General features: G+C 39.0%; 2 protein-coding genes across 2 annotated transcripts; one reads left to right on the forward strand and one right to left on the reverse strand.

Moving 5' to 3' along the window:
* Positions 1-223: 223 nt before the first annotated feature.
* C922_00739 (hypothetical protein) lies at positions 224-2,770 on the reverse strand (the record flags this gene model as incomplete). Its single annotated transcript, XM_008816351.1, has 1 exon — positions 224-2,770. One exon carries the CDS (start codon positions 2,768-2,770, stop codon positions 224-226), a length of 2,547 nt encoding a protein of 848 aa, XP_008814573.1.
* A 4,664-nt stretch (positions 2,771-7,434) lies between these two features.
* C922_00740 (hypothetical protein) lies at positions 7,435-15,822 on the forward strand (the record flags this gene model as incomplete). The annotated part of the gene is made up of 1 exon (XM_008816352.1): positions 7,435-15,822. One exon carries the CDS (start codon positions 7,435-7,437, stop codon positions 15,820-15,822), a length of 8,388 nt encoding a protein of 2,795 aa, XP_008814574.1.
* Between the last annotated feature and the right edge of the window lie 1,936 nt (positions 15,823-17,758).

Genomic DNA, 17,758 nt, shown 5'->3' on the forward strand with positions numbered 1-17,758 from the left:
CACCACGTGGGTAGCACAGCGCAATGGTCTGTCACGTTGATAACTTTCAATGGAGAGTAATCACATCTCTACTTCTCAGTTGCCTTCGTTTTGCTCGAAAAAGCGAGCGCACTGGTTTGGTATACGGCTCTGGAGGCAGGTACTCCTAAGGGGTATATTATACTTCTCACAAATGAGCAGCACATCATATTTTGGGGGAATACAAAATTTGTAATCCCCCTTATCAGTTAGAGTAAAAATGTATTTTCTTGTCAAAGGATCCCAAGATAAGCAACGATTTTTTATTTTCCTCAATGTTATTCGAATTGGTTTCACTGGAAAATGGGCAAATATAACTTTTTAACAATTGAAAGCATCTGATTTTATAGCCGTTATTTATAACGTCTATAATGTTGCCGCTTTTTATGTCAAAAATTAAAATGTGGGTACCATTCGCTTTATCGTCTGACGTGATGTAAATGTTATTTCCGTTAATGTCAATCTCGATTGTTGGAAAGGAAAGGGAATTTAAAACACATCCGTAAATTTTTCTAATAATCGATTTGCTAACAAAGGAGTAGACAAAAATGATGGACGTGTCCGTGCATATCACCAAAATGTTTTTATTTTTATTGTATTCTAAATTGAGAATATTATATTTGTCTGCTTCATCAAATAAGTAAATTTTACTCTCTACGTTGTAGGTCTTGCTGTTTAGACAAAGGACATGATTGCTGCTTAGCATGCTGGTGATTATCATTTCTTTGTTGTTATTTTCTTTGACCCACAAAACACTTGTTGGTATTTCAGGCAACCCTATGACTTTTTTTTTTTCATAAATTACGGACATTTCATTTCCACTTGTAATTTTTTCGTAAATAATTAAATTCTTATCATTTGCTATGGAACAAAAAAATGAATAATCCTCATTAAATACACACTTGATGGAGTACTTATTATGATAGGTTAAATTTCTTATAATGCTAATATATCTCTCGTCCGTTTTTACATGATTTTTTATGTCATCAATTGAGTGATTTAATTCAACATTTTCTGTTAATATGGAGAGATTGTTGATATTTATTTTGCATATATATATATCTCCATTCATTGTGGACACGATAAATATATTGTCCCTGTAGTTAATATCGATAAACATTATGGGTGAGCTTAAAGATAGATGGCCCAACTCTTCACATATGTGAATGCATTCCTCCGCGTTATGTTCATTGTCGCTTTTCTCGTAGAGTATTAAAAAAAGCTTCACGTTGCCATCTGCGTACCCTACCAGCAGCAGGATTGGGAAAAAATTTTTGAAAAAAATGATATTCTCGAATCTCATATTTTGGCACGTGTCCAGGTTATAAATGTCCACATATTTTACAACTAGAATATTGGATGTCGATCCGATGTAGTTGTCATCCCCATTGTTGCTTTCGCCTTTGCCTTTTGCGCCACAGCTGTATTTTACTTTTAACTCTCTGCAGATTTCCCGTTCGTACGTGAAGAAGCTGTCCCAGTTGTGCACATCCCTTGCGTTCTGGCTGTCCATTCCCGCGTTGTTAGTTAACGCGTTGTTAGTTAACGCGTTGTTAGTTAACGCGTTGTTAGTTACCGCTTTGCCTGTTACCGCTTTGCCTGTTACCGCTTTGCCTGTTGCCGCTTTGCCTGTTGCCGCTTTGCCTGTTGCCGCTTTGCCTGTTGCCGCTTTGCCTATTGCCGCTTTACTCGTTGTCCCTTTGCCTGTTGCCGCTTTGCCCATTGCACCCTTGCCGATTTCCCCATTGAGACTCTTGCTCTTCTTGCCACTTAAGTAGCAACTTTTTTCATTCTCGCAGGGCCAGGATGAACCCTCAACGCTTTCAAAGTTGTACGGGAAATTGTTAATGCTCCTTTTTTCTTGGCCAATCTTCGCCTCATTTTTTGGCGCATTGTGATCCACTTCAACGCTCGATTTTCCATTAAGGGTTAAGTCAAGATCGTTGCTTACCCCCGCTGTTAACTTCCCATTTATTGATAGGGGAAACTTCAAATGGTTTTTCGCTACCGAAGATATGTCCTTCACATTTTCGGCCACCTTTTTTAGTATGCATGCATCTTTACCTTTCCTGCTATCGTTGTTCATGTTGCTTTTGGACTCGTCTTCTATTTTGTCAGAAATTCCCGCGTGCTCACTCCAATTTGTACCGTCACTTTGCACACTATCGTGACTACATGCGTTATGGTGTTTTTTCATCCCGACGCGGTTATCACCTGCAGTTGCTGTGAAACTTTTTTTATAGTCGGGGAAAGTACCCCTGTTTTGGAAACTGTTTCCCTTTTCTGCACTCTCCGTTTTTTTTTTCTCCTTTTCCCTCGCATTCTGACTACTCCTGCTACTACTTTTTAATTCGATTTCGAAGCTGTCTATAGCTTTACACAAAACTGTATTGTTCATTTTTTCAATGGTGTGGATAAAAAAGTCGCGATCGATTTCTAAGTCGTCGCTCAAATTGTCACTGAAGTTGTCACTGAGGTTTTCACTGAGGCTGTCAATTCGGTTCCCACTTCGGTTGTCACTTGGGATGATGCTTAAATTGTCCGCTACTTCCTCATCTCGAGTGTTCTCATCCTCGTCCTGGTTTCTGCCTTTCTCCAGAAAATATTTATCATACTCCTTTACGTAATTTATTTTGCTTTCGTTCTTCAACGTCTCCACACTATTTTTCATTCCAATCTTATCCAAAAAATCGTAAATAAATTGCATGTTCCGGAAGTTCTTCTCATTGTATTCCTTATACTCTTTTTTCATTTTTGTATCTTCCTGGTCCTTGTGGGGGTAGGGGCAGTAAGTACGCTGTTCCGCTTCGCTTCGTTCCCTTATCAAACGGTTTGTCCTCTTTTATTTGTGACTTCTTCCCCTTCGTGCGGTTTCAGTCGCCCGGGGAATGCAATCACTTTAACAGCCCATAAAGACTACCTAACTGCTGCCGCTGCGGAATTACAGCCAAACTACCTTGAATTACGGTTTGTCATGCAGACGTACTGCCGCAACTTCTTCTATCTTATTACACGTGTTTTGCAATTTTATGAGCTTTTTCTTTTTATGCCATAAATTCAAAAGTAAGCTAGTGAGAGTGACACTACAGTATGCTTTATTTTTGCGCCAACTTGTTCGAATATGTGGTGGGAAGAAAGCAGAGAGTAAAATTTCGGACTAGCCGCAGCCACATGGCACACTGTCTGCACTTATCTTCGTACTTCTATATGGGCCTACTTTCAGTCGTTTCGGTACGTTTCGGTACGTTTCGGTACGCTTCAGTCCGTTTTTGTACTTTTTATTTGGAGAACCCCCTGCCTGCTTGCCCTGTTGTATGTGGTACTTCCCCCCTCACCACTGGCCTTTGCTACTTAAAAGGAGAAGCGAACTGTATTTCCGTTTGGGTGGTAATGGTCAATGAGACTTTTATTGTATTCGTTATGTTGGTGCTTCTCCTGTTTACACCTTTGCTTTGTCAAATTGCCGCTACATGGTACATGCTAACAAAGCTTAGCGGCAGCACAAAGCAGAAAAGGTTATTTAATAGCATCTCTGGGCATCCCAAATGGGCTAATAAAATTTTGTCAAAAATCAGAAAGCGTTTTGGAATTGCTTTGCCATATGCAATGAGATACTTCTCGTACCCCATGAAAGATAGCTTTATTTTTTTCCTAGAAAATTAACATAAAATATTCGAGGACGTTTACATTTTATATCGATTCGTTTGAGACCCTATTTTTTAAATTTATGACGCAGGACCGATTGGCACAAATGTTTCCAAGAGGATGGGGGAGTCATATGTATTATTTCTGCCAACATTGTATACATATAAATTACATATGTATATGTTTTTTTTTCTTTTCCGTGCGAGGAAAAGCAGCCTCGAACACATGATTTTTCTCCAAATCGTTATGATGAATGTAACAGATGTGACGCGATCGGTTATGGGGAACGCTCCAAAAAAGTTATAAAAACTATCCAAAAAAGTTCCCCAACGCGAACAAAAATGGGGAAACCTTTTAGTAATACTTTACGAACAACACAAAGAAGTATGATAATGCACATATGAGAATATTCGTAAAAGAGAACCAACATGATTAATGCCATTCGGAGCCGTTCCCACTTCGTTACTAGGAAATGTTTTCCTAAAATGGCTATCTTAAAATTGAAAACGGTTTTTTAAATGCGAACGGGTAACCAAAAAGTGTTATTAAGAAAAGCGTTCTATACATTTGTAAGAGCTCTTAAGCGTACACTACTGACGCGATAAGAGTAGATTACGTACGAATTGCATTAAAAGAACAGGGGGGGAGGGGCCTTTTAACAAAACAGTTTAAATAGTTTATCAGTTTTTATAAACACATTTAAGGTCTACTTCCCGGATGGATGGTGGCCTCTTTTCCATTTTTTGTGTTGAACTGAACCATTTCGACCTCTTTGGAACATTCCATTTTTTGAAGTGCTTGGAAAGTGAGTTAACACTTTTAAAAGGGTAATATTTTATATTCTGATAAGAAAGAAAGAAAAATTGGCAAACGATAAGTAAAGTTTCTGCACATAAAAGTTTCCACAGCTAAAAATGCCTGCACATTTGTGCCATTTTCTCCGGTTAATTAATACTAGCAGCCTATGAATTTAGTTTTTTCCTTTCCCTTTCTAGGGGGATAAAGAGGACAAGTGAAAAGGTGAGCATTTTTCGTATTCACCTAAGAATACATAGAAAAAAAAGTGATGCAGACAGTTTGTTGTTATGTGGGCAATCCCTTATACGAACGACATCTTTTTGCACGCCGCTTGACAGATAATACTGGAAATAAGAGGGGGCCACAAAATCTCTTACAGGTGTAACAACTGAGTGTGGCGTACGTGAAGCTTTTTTTTTTCCCCTTTTGCATTTTACAAATCAAAAACAAATAAATTATTTTCCTCTCCCCCGCACAACCTTCATGTGATGTCTATCACAAAGCATGTTTTGCTTCGTATTGAGGATGTGAAGTGGGATAGCGAAAGTTCTCACCACTGCCGAAATTGTATCGTTGTGAAATTTTATTCGTTAAAAAGTCTATAATGGAAAAAAGTAAATCACTAGAAATGAGCGGGAGCAGCAAATGAGGTAACAATTTTTTTGTTAACGTTCAACGCGCGAAACTGCAATCAGTTTGCATAATTACGCACATTTATTTCTGGCCAAAATCATATTTCTCTGGGAGAATAAAAAAAAAAAAAAAATGGACGGGTCAAACCAGGACTGGTGACAAAGAGGACGTAAAATTTTACTTCATTTTGGCTTATACATATTTATGAGTTATAATTCCTTTTTTTTTTTTTTTTCTATAAGTCCCACGCGTTATGCCTTTTTATGGAGGGGTATTATATGTATATATACGCATTTACGTGTAAAAAGAAAAACGCAATTTTTTTTACACTGTTACTCAGTTTCACTGATGTCACGCCGCTTTAAATATTGGCGGGCTTGGTAGCATTAATTTTTCCGATGTTTTATAACATTTCGCGTATGAAAAAAAAAAAAACTGCAAAATGGTCAACGTTTTGTGACTTAAATTCTACTTCACATTTTGCTTCTTTTCGTTTTGTTTTGTTTCGTTTGTTTTTATTTTATTTTTTTTTTTCTTTTATGCCAATTTTTGCATCCTCAGAACTTTTTTGGGAATAAATTTAAAGGATGGGCGAAATGGGCGGGGGGAAATAAGCGTACATGCCCCTCCTTTTGTGTCCGTCTTTTTTCCACCTCATTTGTTTAAAAAAAAAAATAAAAATAAAATAAATACGTGAAAGCGTAAAAGTGTTACATTTTTACTGGCATTAAGTGTGTACCTTTTAACCACTCATAAGAGATCGTCACCATATCGAGGTTAGCTCAAAAGGGCAAGTAACCTCGACATGGCACACATTTTGTATGTATAAATATGCACAATTATACACAGATACGTAGCCATACCTACATGTTTTCACACATGTACGCATCGTCATTTACCGCTGCCTTCGTACTTGACAACTTTATAAAATTTCTTTTACCACAAGTACCCAAGGTTGCCATTTTTTTTTATTTTCCGTTCAGGGGCATTTTGGCACGACCACAATGTTCACAATTTGTTCGTTTTGTTTGCGCATCTGCTTGTTTATGCTGTTTTAACCTGTTTTATCTGTTTAATCCGATTAACCTGTTTGTTTGTTGGCTACTTTGCTCGCTTGTTCGTTCGTTGCGTAGGGAATGCCACTCTATTTTTTTTCCAGTGTACGGGAAACCTGCTGCAACTCCGTCGCAATTTTCTTCTCACAAATGAGCTTCAACATTTTAGCCATTGTTCCCCTATATTATTTTTTCCGTGTGTCACAATTTATCCGAAAGCAATGGCAAAAATACCTTCACAGCAATATTTGCCGTTTTTGTCATTTGTGTTTTAATGGTTATTAAAATTTGCGCCTTCGTTATGTGGTCTTTTTTTTTTTTTTTCCTATTCGTTCGTCCGTTTCGGCAATGCAGTTTCGTGTTTATCTGCATATGTCACAGTTTGCTTCACGACGCTCGGGAGTATTTACAATTTTGTGTACTATTTTGCTGTATCCATTATTTTGAACGTTGCCTCTTTTTTTTTTTCTTTTACTTTTTCTTTTTCATTTCCTTTCGCTTTGCTATTTGGGCACTAACCAACCACCCACTCTTCCCATCCTTGAACCACCCCACGTGTACATGTCTTAAAGCAAAACACATTTTATCAAAATTGAAAACAAAAAAACACTTGCTTGAACAGTTACGCTTGTAAACTATTCAAATAAATGGCAAATTTGTTCGGCTAAAAAAAACGTCTGTTTTTTCTCCAAAAGAGTATATACGTTTATGTATGCGTGTGTACGAAGTCACGAATGTATCACCCCCTTCCAGTTCAAAGAAGCAATCTTTCTTTGTCCCTATGTTAAGCTATTTTCCAGCCCAATCGAAGTGGTCCCAGGATTATGAATAGTTTTTTTTTTTTTTTGTTTTTTTTTTCGTTGAAAGCCCTTCAAGTAAAATATTAAAATCCAAATCGATAAGGGCGTAATATCACAGGAGTAATAAAGAGCAAGAAGCAGCAACGCTTTACGCTACCCAAAGGTCACACAAAAAAGGGGGGAACAAAACAAAAGAAGGGAGGAAATATATACACAAAAAAAAGTGTGCGAAAGGCTGCCCTTGGCAAAAGTGCAAGAAAGAGCACACCGCAGAGTAGCATTATTTAAAGCCAATAATGCTATAGCGGAAACGACGGGAGGACGATTGCGCAACCAAGCAGAATAGCAGCTGCGTAGTGTAACGATCGAGTTGCGGACCACTTAAGATTCAATGCTTCCAGTAATACGCCCCGGCAAGAACTCTTATGATGACAATTTTCCATGCCAAAGAAAAAGGAAGAAAAATCACATGAAAAACATTTAGCATGAAAAATCACCTCGAAAGAAACGCAAAAGGAACAACAGAAAGGAAAGATCAGAGGCGCAACAGAAATGAGAAAGAGAAGGAGGAAGAAGAGAGCGCGTATGGCATGCACGCAATTTATCACCAACCTGTTGGCGAAATGGAGGCCAAGCGAATCGACTCCTTTAGCAGGAAAAAAAGAGTTACAAAGGAAACCCTTTGGAACATTGAAAATTTCCAAGAGGACGATGAGAAGGTGATGTATTTCAAAAACTTCATCCAGAACGACCTATCGGATGATAACGTGAAGAAAACGGGTGATATCATCTTCGACCATTTTAGAAATGAAAAGGGAAGGGGGAGCAGACGGGAGATCAGAATCCAGAGTGGAAGCAGGAACAGCAGCGGGAACAGAAGCGAAAACAGAAGCGAGAATATGCGCAAGAAGGTGATCACGCCCAAAAACCAAGGCAGGAGCTGCAACCCTCTTCGAGACAGCAAGCACAATCCAATAACGGGGCTGAATTTAACGAACTACATGCTCGTGCCGGACGAGATCAGGCACAAGTACACAAAAACGTACTTGTTCCAAATATCCAAAAGATTGCTAGTCATGAAAAAACCGTGGAGATTACCCAAGAATGTAGAGCTACAAATCAACAATGTGTACCATTTGTCCAATTACATAAAAGTGCTGGAGAGGATTTCGAGTGAATATCTGAATGACCCCCCTGTTAATTATTACTACAAAGGGTTAGAGCTTTACAACCAAAATGTTTTTGCAAATATAGATTACTTGTTAAAGAAGGTAGACATAAAAAAGAACCCGAAGAATTTTCAATACAGAAATTTAATTAAGGTAAATGAGTGCTACTACGATTTAAGCACCTTTGGAAAATCTCCCACTACCATGCTTTATCAATCGTATGTCATATGGGATGTTCATGGGAGTAGCTTAACCCTAGAACAGGAATATGAAAATTTCTTCGACTCACAAATTATGGATTATAGCTTTGGAGAAAAGGAGTACCCAAATTTGAAATACATTTTAAGCATCTGCAGCTCAGTCCTATTTTGGCTCAACTTTAACAAAAAAGACAATTTTGCGATTATTAATTACCATAAAATTAGCTCCTTCATTTTATTAATTTTTTCTTGTGTCATGCTAGTCATAGATAACACTTTAACCTTTTCCCAAATTCAAGAAATCCTCTACAAGTCGTCGAAAATAAGTAACAGTGATAAGGATAATGAAGAGGATAACATCAACACTAATATTTCTTCAAACTATTTTGGAAACAAATATGAGACTCTTTCTAATGGGGAAAAATCGGACGACACGTGTAACATGTTAAGGAGAGCCAAGGCACGAAGGGGGGGGCATTCTCGCATCTTACCTCATAAGACAACGACAAATATGCAAAGAGACAAATATGAGAGAACTCGCCGCAGATATGAGAACGAGGAGGACACGACCCTTCGCAAAAACAGTTATGAGGATAACTCCCTCGAGAAAGATTCCTACGATAAGAAAAGAGAAATCTCGAATTCGGTGCATATCTACAATTTTAGCAACTACAGCAGTGAGGATTACCTCACATACGACAACCATTTTAACGGAGGCGATATGACTTTCTCCAAGGACGAATATAAATCTCGTAACCCCATCAGTGCGTTTAACAAAATGCAATACCATACATTAAATTTGAGCGGGAAAAGTGGAGAATACGATAATGAGATGGCTAGTTCACAGAACAGGAAGAAGACAAAATTTTCAAACTCCTGGGGGTTTGATGTAACAAACAGAGAAAATTACAAAAGTAACAATAAAGTGAAGGATCACCATTTTTGGATCCCATTTGACTACTGGAAGTCTTCTCACAAAAGATATTTTTTTTACATTTATGAGTTAATGAAAAATAAAAATAAAAAAGTTGAAAATGTGCCCTTTAAGTTGAAGAGCATTATTTTTAGCGATTACGTCATGTGCTCCGTTTCGGTCGAGGTGTATGAGATTATTTACAAAGATAATCAGGAATTTCACCTGGACGTTTTGTCCGATTGTGGCTGCGACACCCCAGCCGGGGAGGGGTCCACGGACGAGGGCACAAACGAGGATCAGAGAGGAAGCGACGAACCAAGTGATAAGAGAAGTGAATCCCAGAGTGGAAACCAACATGATGGCCACCCCAACAACCCTAACGAATGCACCGACGTTGATGAGTCGAATGAGGACGACTCGCCGAATGAAGAATCAAAGGGAGAACACCTCCGTGAAGATGAAACCTTTTATAGGGACTCTTCCGTGGAGGGGACATTAAAACGAGGAATCCCAAATGGACGCGATTTGAATGGTCCCTTGAAGGGAAGGGATAGCAGTGATTACTCCAACGAGATGTTCCACCCCCCAGGTAGCGTAAAAAACGGAAATGGAAATATCTGTGGAGTATATAAACCCGTGGGTAGAGAATCAAGCACGGATAACATTCTATATGGCGAAAGTGGAGCCGCTAGCAGCTTAAGCGTACCAAAGGGTGATCTCAACGCGAACAGCATTTTTATAGATAGGAGCTACGAATCAACTGCGTGCGTGAGAAATAAATTGAAGAGAATATCTTCTTATTGCAGATTAAGGAACGGCTCAAATGAGTGCAGTGACAGGTGCGAGGAGACGGTATTTAATACCGCCAATCTATCAAATCGGTCAATTTCGGAGAATCGATCGCATCGATGGAATCTGTCCAACTCGGCAAATTCGTCTAGTGGGCCAAACTATGAACGAAGTCTGAAGGCCAAACCGGGGGAGGGAGAAGGAGGCGAGAAGCGCCTTCCGTTTTACCTACGCAGAGGAAATGGCCGCACCACACACAAAATAAGACAGCATGGGGGGAAGTACTATTCTCCCAGATCACTCAGTTCAGTTTCGCCCAAACCAACATCGGTAGATCAAATGTACAGATACAAAAATGAGAGCATTCCAGGCAGTGGCAATATTCAAAGGGGAAGCTCCAAAGAGAAGATAACTACCAACGCGCAAATGAACACGAAAGTGAAGATGAAGACGAAGGAGAAGATAAAGACGAAGATGCAGACCAAATCGTGCACATTGTTTCCGCAGAAGAAGATTAAGAGCTCGGCCGAATCGAATGAACCGCTCTCGCACGTGATGAATACACCCACCTGCGATGTGTCCGAAGTAGGAGCAGCGGAACATAAGAAAGACACCAAATGGAAGGAAAAAGAAATTTACGATTTTTTAAAGAAAAATAGAAAAAGAAACCAGAAAAAAGGGGAAGATCGAAATAAAGGATCATCTTATGAGAAATCAGGATATGAATACTTTTTAAAATGTAACAACCTAAGTTACAACATCGTGTCGTCATACGAGAAGAACAAAAAAAAATATGTGACAATCGATTTCACACATGACGCTGAAGGGAATACCAAGGAGCACATCATATGTGGAGATATTCTCATACTAATTGGACACAAAAATATAGAAAAATTTCATAAAGGATTTTCAAGTTCTTATTCTTTCCATACTGGTTTTTTAAAGAAGGCCTCGTCTGAAATTCTCCACATAAGGAAAGAAGACATGGACATTAACAGCAACTACGAAAGCTATATTCCGGATGGCATGAAACTGTCCATCATTTTGGACTCCGCTAACAGAAGTGATTGCATGAAAGCGTACAAAAGAAATTTAAAGAGTCATAACAAAATGGAAGATTTGAAATCGTTGAAAATTTTCGAAAAAAATAAATCCTTCGAGTCGAATGATTCCGAGTGTGGTGAGTATTGTCTGCGAGGGAGCGGGACTGCCTTTTCGACCTCTGATGTGGGAAGTCACAATGGGGGAGAGACAATCGTCAGGGGTAAGGGCAGAAGGAGGACAAAGGGAGGAAGAGAAGAAGATTCAGATGAAGAAGAGGAGAAGGGAAGAGGCAAATGGAGGAAGGGAAGAAGCGACCACAATGTAATGAAGTGCAGAAGGGAGAAAATAGGAAAAGTAGACGATAATGAGGGTGATGATGATGAGGAGGACGAGACAAACGAGTCCACCCATCACATGGGAGGAACAAAACGGACACCACAGCAACGTAGAGAACACGCGCGTTACTCGCCACCAGGGCAGAGGGAATCAAGGAACAAGTTAAACTTTAACAATAGCAAACAAATGGATTTCCATTCGAAGATAAATTATAATGGTTACTCAATTTTCAGCGAAAAGGAGTCCAAAATAAAATACAACGCTACGAACATTACGCAACTGTTAACGTCCCTCTTCGGTTTTAAAAATAGAGAAGATAAATATTCTTTAACAAAAAAACAAAACGTATGTTCTTTGTTGTCCTCCAAAAGATCCTTTTCAAATTTAATTTCCTTAAAGGATTATTTACAGAGACAATATGAAGTAATTACCAACCCGACAGAGAGTATGTACAATTTTGTGAAGAATCATGTTTTGAAGGTAAACATTCCTCTCGTACAGTATTTAAAAAAAATAACTCATTTGTCGAATTTGAAAATTTATTTTTCCTTAAAATTGTGCAACAATGATTTGAGTAAGTCTCTCAATTTTATTGTCTCCATATGGGGAATTAACATTTTAAAAAAAAAAAGTTCCATTAGATACTCCTCAACTTTGAACGAGCTCCCGGAATTTAGGGAGGAGTTTAAAAAAATCATCCCCCATGATGTAGGCATAAAAACACCTACTGAGTCAGAAGGGCATGGAAATCATTTAAACAATACTAATATCAGTTGTGCGCACGTGGATGTCTACGAAAAATTGGACGACAGTGCAAATCTGTTTAAGGAGCATGAACAGGTAACGGCAGATGAGGAAGTTGAAGTGATACTTTCGAAGGAACCGTGTAGGAAAGTGAGCTCTTTCCATCGCTTGGAGGAGACGTTCGAATGGACGAGGGACCCTGTGAAGGTCGTGCACCTGAAGCAGCTGCATCACTACAGGGAGAGCGAAGCGGTGAGCCCGACCAGTGGAGCAAGAAGGGACGGAAAAAGGGAAGAAACAAGTGATGGGAAAATTGGTACACAAAATGAAGTTACACGCGACGAACCAAATGAAGTTACACGCGGCGAACCAAATGAAGTTACACGCGGCGAACCAAATGAAGTTGCACGAGGCGAACCAAATGAAGCCCCCGGTCCGGGCAAACCCGAGGACCCCGCGACGCAGAAGGTGCAAAACGAGGGCTGCTCCGAAGTGTTCACAAACATAGACGGAATAAAAATTGCCAGAATGGAAATCAACAAGGCATACTACCAAATAAGGGAAGAAACAAATTTTGCAAAATCGAAAGAGCAACCAGATTTCGGAAAAAACGAAAAGGAAAAGGTCCAGGGACATAAAAAAAAAACTATAGAGGGCAATGAAAGTTTTCTGAAAAGCATGATGGAAAAAGACGAGCCATCAAAAGGGATAGAAGAGATTAGCACCAAAAGTGATATATTAAAAAAAATAGGAGAAAGTAATTTTTTTTACGCAAAATTGCCCAGTGGAGAATTGGTAAAATTAAAAGTAAAGGACACGAACGAGTTAGGTACATACGACAGTATGCCTCTTCTGCTGATTGAACCTGTGGATAATTCAGGACAGCTTACAGGTGCAATGAGTGGCTTAGGTATGAAGGAGGAATCTCATAAAAATGAAAACGTTACCCTGGAGAAGGCCGCTAATACAGATTGTCTAATAAACGATTTGGAAAAAATGTATGACCAAATGATTATGAAAAAGAACAGTTTTGAATCCATATTGAGTGTCGAAAGTGATAGGTCGACTATGTCTAGGTATTCCATGTCCCTCGTAGAGCCCCCCCTCGCTTCTATATCGAAGGGGGGGGTGCCAACGGCGGAAAAAGTGGAGGTCAAAATGGGGGAAAATATTGAGGTCAAAGTGGGGCAAAAAATGGACCAAAAAATTGACGGCAAAATCGACGGCAAAGTCGACCTAGGCGTGGTAGTGAAACCCCCTGAGTTAGCAGCCAAGCAACTGGCCAAGCAACCACTCAAGCAGCCGGCGAGCGAGGGTCAAAGGAAGTCAAAGACCGTGGAGGCGCTCCTCAAGAAAGCGAAGGAAAAAAGACCGCCTCCACCGCTGCCACCCGCGCTACAGAAAAGACCCCCTTCGAAAGCAACGGCTGAGGGCAAGGAACCAGGAGGGGATACAAAAAAAGAAAGTAGCACAAAGCTAGAGGTGCCCAAAAAAATGGGGAAGAAAATACCAGGACCTCCTCCTCCCCCACCCCCATTTCTGTTAAGTAAAGGCAAAATGGGAGAAAAAGCCAAAATGGGAATGAAAAAATGCCCAATGAATCCTGCAACGAAGAAGTGCGTGAAAATCCAAGAAAAAAGACCTCTAGGAATTAAACTACACTGGCAACTATTACCAACACACAAAATTGAAGGAACCGTTTTTAATGAAATAAAAAGTCACGAAGCAAAGTATAATCTGATAGACACAAAAGCTGTTCACAAATTATTCGCTCGAGTAAAAGAAGAAAAGAAAATTGTAAAAAAAATCACAGAAGAGAAGAAAAAAAGCAGCGAAGAAAAATTAATAACCGTTTTGGATAGAACAAGAGCTCAGAATATCGGAATCTTGTTACGATTTCCAATGAGTACCCAAGAAATTGTGCAGAAGATAAGCGTATTCGACCTTGAAAATATGAATACAGAGTTTTTGCAAAAGTTATTGCACATTTTACCAACGAAGGAAGAAAGTGATAGCATTTTACAAAAACTGGAAAATGAGAATGTAAAAGAAGAAAAATTCAGAGATGTTGAAAGGAAGCTAATTCCATTTGTTTATATGGACAAATGTCAATGTAAGATAGAAATTTGTCTATTTTCAGTAAAATATGAAAAAATGTTGAATGAAATAAACAAAGATTTGGATACCTATGACAAAGCTGTAAAGGAAGTACGATCAAGCATACGCTTCAGGTCTTTGCTGAAGGCCGTTCTCAAATGGGGCAATTATGTCAACTATGGTGTTAATGAAAATGAAGATTTAGTCGCCCTAGGGTTTACCCTATCATCAATGTTGAAGCTAACCGAATTTAAATCGTCCATAGATAATACCATCACGTCGTTGCACTATATCACTGTTAGTCTTTGTACATATTTACCAGATTTAAATATGAATCTTCTAGAAAATGACCTAAACTCCGTTTCAGTCGCCTCCAAAATGTCCTCCGAAACGGTGGATATTCTGCTAGCTTCACTCGATAAAGAAATAAATTACATCAGAGAGCAGTTGAAATGTACCTATGAAGATGTTTTTAAAGAAAAAATGAAAAATGTTTTACAAGACAGCGAAACCAAGTATGCCAATGCGCAAAAGAGATACGAAGAAACCAAAAAATCTGTGCAGCAGTTGGGTACCTACTTGGGGGAAGATATGTCAAAAAGTCCCAACCTCGAAAGCATATTTATTATATTATCCTCTATCGTGGACAATTTTACCAAGTGTTACAAAGAAATCTTGGCCAATCCCAAAAAGTTTTCCATAATGCTAAATGATGAAAATTTACTAGATGAATATTACACCTTTTTTGGGAAAAAAAAAAATAAAATTCTACCCAACTCTAAAAATTCTACCTCGATAAGCAAAGAAGCATTAACAAAAGAACCAGGTGCAACAAAAGAGAGTGAGAAAGAAAATGGGAAGATAAAAATTAACAGACTTAAAAGCTGCATTGGCATAGTCAGAAAAAATGATAACGCCAAGAGCTCCATGTTTCAGTTGAGGACTAAATTAATGCAGGACATACAGAGTAGGGCTTCCCTAAAAAGGGGGAACTCGGATGGGGACAAAGTCCTATGTGAGCCCACGATCCGTTTGTGCAACCAGAAAGATACGCCTATCCCGAATACCAGATTGGGGGAAAATGACAGGGGGGCAGAGAACGCACAAGGTTTAAAGGAAAACGGGAATGGCATCAATACAGAGGGAGCAAATGTGTCGCATGGATGTGCCTTGGGGGGCCAGTTAAAAAGGAGGGAAAACTCGGCTGGAAGTGCGAATGAGACGAGGTTAGGTGGGAAAAACCCCATTGGAAATGTAACTGATAAGACAGGGTTAGGACAAAGAAACCCCAATGGAAGTGTAAACAACGAGACAAGGTTATGGCAGAAAAAACCCATTGGAAGTGTAAACAACGAGACAAGGTTAGGGGCCGATAATCCCATCGGAAGTGTAAACAACGTGACTAGGTTAACAGAGGGACTAAACTGCGATGAAAAACCGAATGGAGATATAACCGCTGAGGCGAACCTGGAAGAGGGTCCAAAGATCGAGAGCCAAACGAACGCGAGTACCAAAATTGAGGACAAAATAAACGATGAGATAAGTGGACTCGTGGGCGAAGACAAAATGGTGGAATAAAAAGAGAAGCAATATTGAACAACTAGGCGAGGTGAAACTATTTTGGATATCCTATCGTGATGTTATTATAAATTTTTTCTTAAAACAAAAGAGTGTAGGACAGACGTGACACTGTTTAATTCTCCCTGTTGTGCATCTTCCCCAGTCTCTCCCTTTTTTTTCTTTTTTTCTTTCAAACTCAATCCAGAAGGCATACTTAACCGTTTCAGGACTTACAAACGTGTACATATGTTAAAATGTTGGTGTATGAGTGCTCAAGGAAACGGAAATCTTTTTTGTAAAGTGCAAAATTCTTCATTTGTTTTTATGGCAGTATATTTGTACAGTGTTGGATGAAGCTACATTTTATGGAGCCAAAATTAATGTGTTTCAAAAAATTAGCATCTTACACTGCGCTGGAAATGTTTGTCTGTTTTCCCCTTTTTTTAAAATAATTAAGGGGAGCGTATAAAAAAAGGCGTGCGATTAATTGCATGTTTGTTTGATTAATTTGGGGGAGAGAGACCTCTTTTTATGCATAAATTGACAAGCGGCGTAGGGTTGTATAAAGCTGCACATTGACGCGTACAACCCCGTCTTGTCGCGCAACCCCGCTGCCTGAACTTCATAGCTCCCCATTGCTTATGTCTTTGTGGATGCGTTCGAATTAAGGGGAAAAGTGGACGCATAATTAAAGCCGTGTATTTTAAATAGATTAGGATGCACGGCAAATTAATTTTTTCATTTTAAAATTAACTCCATTCATCTTTAATTTGTTCTATAAGTTGCATTTTTAATAGGAAAAGTGGAAGCCGTAATTCGTAATGTGCATATGTATATGTTTACCTGTGTGTACCTGTGGCCCACTTTTCCTCTTCGTTTGTGTCATTTTGATTGTGCGCACCTTTCGGATGCGCGTGTATCGCTCATTTTGAATTCTTACAACTTTTTTTTTTTTTGTTGTTTTCAAATAAAATGAAGAACTTGAAAATTGCTACAGTTTTGCTCCCCCAATGCGGCCATGACTACGGTCGTGATTATTCTGTTTAGCCACCTAGTAGTTCTGGGTCCTTTTTAAAAATGTTATGACCCCATTACATCTTGAACAAGTTAGAAAGGTTCCTCTTTAAAGGAAGTTTTTTTCTTTTGCATTCGCTTAGAGTTGTGTAATTGGGCTCATGACACGTAAAGGATTAATCTAAACACACGAGCATCTGTGCATCCTGAGGCATACACGCCGGTGGGAGACTAAATGGAAAACCTATTCGCAATAGAGCTGTGGGATGAAAGTGGATAACTTTTTTTAATGTGGCGTTATTCCTCCTTTTTGTGCATTTTCAACAGGCCGCTTTATTAGAGGGTGTCTATATAAGTACTACTTTTAATGGGCACTTTCAGAAGTTCTCATTTAAAGCGCAAATTTGTACTTGCGTCGTTAATTATTTTTAGGGGTATACTTTGAAGCATTAAAATGATTTTTTTCCCTTTTCGTTGGTCACTTTTGCGTTCTTAAATTCGTTTCCTTTTTTCCGCCACGTGTTGCCATTTTCTTTAAAATAGCATGTACGTACAATGGGGAAAGGGGTAATATATCCTCTTAGGAGAAGTATGCACACATGCCATGCGCCTATTTTGGTGTGCCCTCCTTAACCTCTTTTTAAAATTTCTTCTGTTCGATTGAATAGTGCCAGAGTTGGAACACCAAACAGGAAATAGTTACACTGATCTCAAGCAGAGGCAAAGAGCAGGCAGGCAAGCACATGGTTTTGTCAAGCCTAATATACATTCAAGCGCAACGTATATGTGTATATGCATATGTTCGCACGTAACACCCCGCGAGTACACCATTTGAACAATTTAAACATGGCGCATTTTAAAAGAGCTTTAAAGCTTTCATTATTTTTATGGAAAAGAGTAGAAAACTTGCTCTTTATTTTGTATTCAGCTAAAATTGGTA

The sequence above is a fragment of the Plasmodium inui genome (genome assembly GCF_000524495.1).
Source record: "Plasmodium inui San Antonio 1 unplaced genomic scaffold supercont1.2, whole genome shotgun sequence".
NCBI classification, from domain to species: domain Eukaryota; phylum Apicomplexa; class Aconoidasida; order Haemosporida; family Plasmodiidae; genus Plasmodium; species Plasmodium inui.